Raw genomic sequence first — 7,485 nt, 5'->3', positions numbered from 1 at the left:
CTTTGCTTTGACTGAGTGTATGACCATTCTAGCCTGAATCTTGGAAGGGAAGAAAAAAAAAAAAATCCAGAACCGACTGTTATCTTTACCTCTTGTTTGACTCCGTCTTCACTCAATTCCAAGGTTTTTTTTTTTTTTAAAACTAGGAAATACACAAGTCTCAAGTTCATCTGCTCTTAGACTTCTTTTTTCCTAAGGTTCACGAGCAGTATTACTTGGGTCCTTTAGAAGTCACGATCTTATTCAGGGACATTGGATCATGGTCAATGTAACTAACTGGACTTTTAAGCGACTTTCCTCAAGGTTGCTTAAGTTCTAACAGCCTCTAGGTTCCTAACCTGGGCTGCACTGGTGCTGAGCCGCAGAAGGGTCAAGCTCAAGTTGTCTGCCGTAGCAGACACCCTGGAGGGCCAATGCGGTTCCCGGTAGTGCACAACTTGCTTTCCTTGAGGTGTCTGCCCTTCTAACCCTACGGTCCTCGGTGTCTCAAGGCCACTGGAAGCCGCTCCCGGCAGAGAAAGTAAGTTTCGGTGATTACTCTGCCTCCCAGCGCCCCGGGCTGGTTTCTTATGAAGGGGTGGGCGGGGACACCGCTGCTCTTCAGCCTCTGGCTGGGAGCTTAGCCTGGTCTCCAGCGGACAGGAGACTGAGGGAGCCGCCGAAGCTCCGCCGGCCGCAGCGCGTTTCCGCCCACCCCTCCCCCAGCACACAGGAACCAGGACTCGCCTGAGTCCCGCGCTTCTCTGCTGCCCTCCACCGGGGGACTGCCTTTTATAGGGGCTCCGGCCAATGAGCGCGCTCCTTTTCCTCTGCCCGCCCTCCCAGCCAATCGCCGTTCCCCTGGTGTAATCTTCGGCTCCTCGGCTGCTCTCGGCGATTTTCGCTGTTGCTGGCTTTTTCAGTAGCTGCTCGCTCGCAGCCCAAGACGCTGCTTTTTTTTTTTCCGGGTTCGGAGCCATTCCGGATGCTTTAGGCTGCCGGATGTCTGATCTCCGGATAACTGAGGCGTTTCTGTACATGGATTATCTGGTAGGTGCGGGGCGCGGGCGGCGTGTCGCCCCTCGGATCTCGCGGTGGCCCATGGCCCCCTGCTTGGAGCAGCAGCCTCTCGGCTTTCTTTCTTTGGGATGGGATGCCTTGGGTGGCTTTCTCCCAGGGCTGGCTCCGAGGGGCGGCGTCGGGGGAGAGGCCGGGCTGACAGGTAAAGGCGCGGCGGGGACCGGCGGGACTGCGGGAGATGGGGCCACGCTCCGCGCGCCTCTCCGCGCTCCCGGCGCAGGACTTTCTTTCCGGGGAAGCTGGAGTTTTCCGCTCTCCCCTTAGCAGAACTCCAGGTGCTATTAAAGAGCCATAAGAAGAATGGCTCTCTAAGTGCCCGGCAGGTCTGGTCATTTGGTTGTTATTAGATCTCTAAAGGAATGACCTGGGTCGTGGCGGGATTTTAAAAACACATTACCAGAAAGTAGACTGGACTAAACCACATTGCAACCCGGCCTGAGCAGGACTGGGCAGGGACAGGCATTGCCCCACGGCTCTGGTTGTGGTGCACGCTGCTGTTGTGCATGGTGTGCACGGTTTGGCAACCGGTTTTAGATCAGCCCTGTGCTGGGAAGTTTAGGTGGAAAAAGTTTTTTTGCACAGCGTAGGAACGGGACACTTATACGTGTTTCTAGAATTGTGCAAGCCTCGTGTTTTGTTCCAGAAATTGTATTTCCACAGAGCTGCCTGTTTGTGGTCAAGCAGAGATCCTCTTTGACGTGAACTGTGTTCAATCCTAAACAATTACTGTGTTGATATTGTTAGAACGAACCGCTGTTACCAGGCAGAGCTGAAGTAGATGGTTAGAAGCGTTGGCCCTCCTGTCATCCTGTAGGACACATGGTTTCCCACTGCAGATTGGCCTGGCAGAGATTTGCTAGTGCCTTCTAGGAATTACACTTAAGGCTCTACGGAGAAAGACTGAATACTTTCCAGATCAGGAAAGAGAGGGCTGCGTTGTAATGTTACCTGTGTGTGAGGCTTTATTTAGATCTGGCTAGGAACTGGCAAGGATGGAGACCAGTTATGGCACGACCTTGAGAACGGAGCTGAAATCAAAGAATCTCAGTTGGAATCTGGCTTTGCTGTTTATGTATTTATGGTAGTAACGTGTATATTTGTCATAAAGGGGCGTTACCACTGTATCAGGTTAAGTGAGTTATCTGTTTGGGAACATTCTTTATGTGCCCTGTAGGTTGATAACTCTCAAGTGTGTCCCGAAGGCTATTTTGAAAGTTGAATGGTTGATTGATTTGTAGTTCATCCCATACCATGCTATGGTTATGTCTTGTAATCTGCCTCACAAAAAGCTAGTTTGGTGAGAAAAATGACCAAATAAGAAGAAAGTATAGGATATCTTACTTGTACTGCTAGTTTTGAATACATAGCGATTCAGGGAGGAATTCGGGGGTTCTCGTGAACTGCTGAGGCCATTGCAGGACTGCAGCACATAGCCGTTTTTAAGGTACCAGGCCCACTAAAAGAACTGTGGGAAAACAGAAATACAAATTACTCAGGTTACCTTCCATCTCGACATGGGTTCAGGATAGGTGGATGAATAATGGTAGGCATAAGGTTACACTGGGAGTGTAGGTCACAGTCTCTGGGCTCTGGGTTTGACTTTGACTTGGCCTGTCTGTTTTACCTGTTTTGCCCCAGTACCTTGTTTGGCTTTCGTCTAAAATCATTGTTTTGTCACTTTCAGTATGCTTTCAAAAATTCCTCAGTAGTGGAAGTAACTGCCCCATAAAAGTCATTGCCTATACTGGGGGGTGGGGTAGGGGTGGGGGTGGGGGTGGGGAGAAAACAAAGTCTTAAAGGAGACAGGTCAGGTTTTATGAGTGTGTTAGGTACCTCTGTGAAAACACTAAAGAAAGTCCTTCACTACTAAATGGACCAGAGAGGAAAAAACAAAGTCCCGCCTTCCCCAGATAGCTTTACTGTGCTGTTTCGTTGATCCACTCTTAGAGAAGACAGTGAGCTATACCACTTTTTTTCCTCATTCACACAGTCTTTGCCTGGTGTCTGTTTAAAATCCCATTTCTGAAAAAAAGAAAAAAAAAAAAACCAGAATCGATTTGACTGTGCTTGGCATCTTATTAATCGATTCCTAAGTCCTTTTATTTCCCTTCCAGGAGGGGGAAAAGGTTTCTTTCATTCCAAGTTGGACTGCAGGCTTTGCTGAGTGGACTGGAGTGAGGGCCCTGTTCACGCCTGTCAGGAGTAATGGTGTAATCATCCGTCCTGGTGTGTTGTACATCCTGGTCCCGTGTGTTGTCTGTCCTGGTGTGTGGTCTTTTCTTTCTTTAAATAGTGCTCTGTATTTTTGTTGTTATGTTGGAAAGAAAAGCTGTTTGTGGAGGTGTTACCATTGTTCTTTATTTGGGTGTCACAGTTAACTTGTTTTATTTGGAGGAGAGAGTCCAAGGAAGGCAAAAAAGAGGTAGAGGGTGTGTGTGTGTGTGTGTGTGTGTGTGTGTGTGTGTGGTGCATGCGTGGCGTGTGGGTGGGTGAGTGGGTGTGGTGTGTGCATGGACTGCGTGGTGTGTGTGCAGGTGATTGCTATTTTTAATAACTCTGATAGGACTGATTGGTAAGACAGATGAAGGAAGCTCTCTGATCTTAGGAGTTACAGTTAAGTTCCTCAGTGGTCTTAGGGGTGACAGCTGAGGTGAAGGAAGACAGAGGTTTCATTAATCTTGGTTCAGGGAGAGAGGGACACCTTGCAAATCCTAAATAATTACACGTTACACCGGGTACTGTGCCTGGCTTGGTGCCTGGCATGGAGGTAGAGCGTGGGATTCCATGTCGATGAATGAATGTGAGGCGGGAGCGGTAGCTCTGTTCCCCTCTGGTTTCTAAACTGGGACAAGATAGTATCTGTTTGGATTAGGTATTTTGATTTTTGGAATGCAGGATGTATCCTTTACACTTAAGATGATCAAGATAGAATTTGTTTAGCAATTTAAACATAAAAGTCTTATCTTTTCTAGATAATGCGGGTGGCATCGGAGGAGGTCATATCTCTTTCCTTTTTCTCTTGAGCAAGTTTCTAAGTCATGTTCTAACCAGACAGGTATATGATTCAGGATTTAGCTGTCACCAACAGACAGCATAGCCCTCTCTCTCTCTGATGGGTTAAGGCAATGTTGAGAGCTTTATTAAGAGCAAGAACAGGATGTAACTTATAATGAGAGAATGATACTGTATTAGGGTTCTCTAGAGTCACACAAGTTATGGAATGAACCTCTACAGAAAAAGGGAGTTTATTGGAATGACTTATAGACTGCGGTCCAACTAACCCAACAGTGGGGCAGCTGTGAACAGAAAGTTCAAGAATTTAATACTTGCTCAGTCCCACAAGGCTGGGTATCTCAGCTGGTCTGAATATGCTGGAATCCTGAAGAGGTAGGCTCCAGTGCAAAGAACAACACCTTTCCTCTTCCACACCCTTATATAGACTTCCAGCAGAAGGTACAGCCCAGATTAGAGGTATGTCTTTAGATGTGGATTAAAGGGATGTGTCTTCGCACCTCAAGATTTGGACAGAAGGCGTGTATCTTCCTACCTCGAAGGTCCAGGCTGGAAGTGGATTCACATACTTTAAACCAAATAGAAAGTCTCTCACAGGTGTGTCCTCTGTTTCTGGATTGTAGTTCATTCTAGATATAGTCAAGCTGACAACCAAGACTGGCCTTCACAGAACCTTTATGAATTTCTATCTGTGGAGGCCAGACAGGGTCAACTTTTATGTTCCTTTTAGTTCAAAATGTTTTTGCCTTGTATGTAAATCTGTGTGGATTTCAACCATTCCTCTTTGTACCACTAACACAACAACAATAAAGTTGGTTATTTTCTATATAACACCAGTGACGATTAAAAGAGATATTGGGGGTAAACTTACTTATAAACGTTGCCTTGGCTTTCTTTTTTTCTTTCTTAGATTTTGAGACACGCTTTGTCTGTTTAGCCCTTGCTGTCCCGGAACTCACTTTGTAGACCATGCTGGCCTCGAACCCAGAGATCTGCTTCCTTTGCCTCCTGAGTCCTTCAGATGTATACATTGGTTCTCGAATAAAAATGTTAACACATTATGATCATGTTGCTGACACTGTTTTGTGTATTGGCTGTGGAATCACTGTTATTGAATGGGAAGGATTGGGTTGCATTTTAAAAACAGTCCTAATATTTTGAAGAATCGAGAGGGCATTTGGCAAGCAAGAAGTGGTAAGACTTTTGAGGATCCTTTATTACATCTAAAGAGTAAAACTGCATTCTCACTGTTCTTTTCTTTAAAGGTTTATTTATATCATATGTCTTAATGCTTGCCTGCATGTGTGTCTGTGCACCATATGTGTACAGTGTCTGCAGAGGTCAGAAGAGGGTGTCAGATCCCCTGGATCTAGAGTGACAGTTGTGATCTGCCAGGCGGGTGCTGGGAATGCAAGATCCATTTCTCCAGCCTTCTCATATGTTCTTTAGCCCATTCAAAGAATGCTTATGCAACCCTACTTGCGCACGTTCCAGGAAGTCATGGAGAATGGACTACAGTGCTCTCCTTGGCTGCAGGACTGCAAGGCAAATGACTCTTGGGGAGCATGTGGAAGGACAGGTTGAAGATGGCCTATGGGGAGAAGGCGAGTTCTGACATGCTCTGTTGCTTCCTAGTGCGTTTCTCTATTGCATATGTTTCTTTGTTTTATGGCAAAATGAAATCTGAAGCTGGACTCGCAAACGGGTCAGGTGTTTGATTGGTCTCAGGTGCTGTCTGTTGTTCTTTGCATTTCTCTCTTATGCTTGGGAATTAGTAAGGTTAACTTACTAAGCTTTTTTTCTTTGTAGTCACTGGTGAACTTGGCCTAGTTTCTTGGTCACAGACTGTACCTGCCCAAGAATGAGGTGTGTGTGTGTGTGTGTGTGTGTGTGGTGTGTGTGTGTAAGATCCAAGTTCACACAGCTATCGAGTGAGTGAGCTGACCTGGCTCTAGGGCTCCCTCTTCACTGTCCCCACATCTAAACTGTTCTCTCTAGTGAGGACAGGGATGTAGGCTCTTGGTGTTAAAAGCTGATGCAATACAGTTGGATATTTACATGTTGCATGTAAATACAAGGACCCTCTGTAGAGAAGACCAGCTGGAAGATGTGTGCCCAGCCTTCTGCTTCACCATGCCTCTGGTCATTGAGGTGATCTGCAGACTCTGACACTTCATCGGCAGACACAGATGCGGCCCTAAGCTTCAGTACTGCCATTTTCAGGGTGGCTTCTGCTTTCTACTGCTCTGGTTCCTCCTGGTCCTGTCATGAGCACTGAGGATCTACTTGTTAAGTCTGCTGGCCACCTTTATCGAGTACGGCTTAGGCAGTGAGGCTGACTGGCAGACACTAGGCCACAAGCAGGCTGTGGCTTCAGCAGAGGACATTAACCATATAAGGGATTTGTAAGTGACAAATGAAGAGGAGGATAGACAGTTTTTAGTGAGGATATGAAAACGTCCCCTGGTCCTTCTTTATAAATTGAGTAGCGATGAGGCTTTTCATTACTTAAGGATGTACCAGAGCACATTTTATTTTTAGAAATTTGGTTTTAGCTCATATTTCTGCGCTTCCGAGGTTAGGTGACACTTCTGATCCTTGCCTTCTTACCGGCAAAGTTCTGTTACGCCGCACGGATTTACCTGGAGAGAGAGGGAAGCTCATGCCTGTGTTTGTATAGCCTTCCTCCCCTTTGTACAGTCTTTCTTCTTTTTATAAAATCACTAGGATTCAGTCATGGGACCTCTCTACCCTAGTGACCTGGTCATGTCCTCCAAGCTCCTCCTACAGACACCAACGTTGGGATTGAGTTTTCAGCCTTCCGTTCTCGTTAATGTGCATCTTTGGGGATTAAACACCCGTATGGGTTAGGGGTTGAAGCAAGGACCAGCCATTGTGGAACTGGCGGCTACTTTTAGTCATTCTGTGGCATCTCCCCAAATGCTTCAGGAGTCAGTGCACCTGCGTCCTGGTGGGTCTCCGTCACCATCGCAAAATTCTTGATTTTGAGCGAGACGTTTTATGTTTTCTTTCGTATCAATCCCTCGGTGTATAAGCTGGTCCTGGCTTGCCCTGTTGAGATAGAAACACTCTTAGAACCTGAGCTGTAACCTGCCTCCGAGCTGGTTCCCCGACATCTTAATTCCTTTTCCGTCACTGCGTTCTAGCCTGGTACCTGGTAAAGTGGAGGCTGCGTGGGAGGGGTCTATATGCACCATCTAATTCAACCATGTCGTCTCAGTCCCATCCCTCAGCTACTGCTTAGAACAGAGTTAGAAAAGAGACCCATGCTTATAACCATGGTTAGATAGAGCTTAGCTAGAATAATTAATAACTGGAGGAGGTGCCCCAGATACAAGGATGGAAATGGAAGGGTCACTTGGTTGCTGCTGTCGCCTGGTTTCTTGAGAGGCC

The 7,485-nt window shown here is 46.8% G+C and overlaps 1 protein-coding gene across 1 annotated transcript in view; it reads left to right on the top strand.

Annotated features, from left to right (window-relative positions):
- The first annotated feature begins 887 nt into the window (after positions 1–887).
- The window catches only part of Arl15 (ADP ribosylation factor like GTPase 15), a 370,669-nt gene continuing 364,071 nt past the window's right edge, over positions 888–7,485 (top strand). Inside the window, exon 1 of the mRNA XM_032898868.1 lies at positions 888–1,029. Within this exon, the coding sequence (XP_032754759.1) occupies positions 982–1,029 (48 nt within the window). The 5' untranslated portion in view covers positions 888–981. The remainder of the gene's footprint in view (positions 1,030–7,485) is intronic.

The sequence above is a fragment of the Rattus rattus genome, chromosome 3 (genome assembly GCF_011064425.1).
Source record: "Rattus rattus isolate New Zealand chromosome 3, Rrattus_CSIRO_v1, whole genome shotgun sequence".
Lineage (NCBI taxonomy): Eukaryota > Metazoa > Chordata > Mammalia > Rodentia > Muridae > Rattus > Rattus rattus.
Note: the sequence above shows the minus strand (reverse complement) of the source record. Positions and strands in the feature narration are given on the sequence as shown.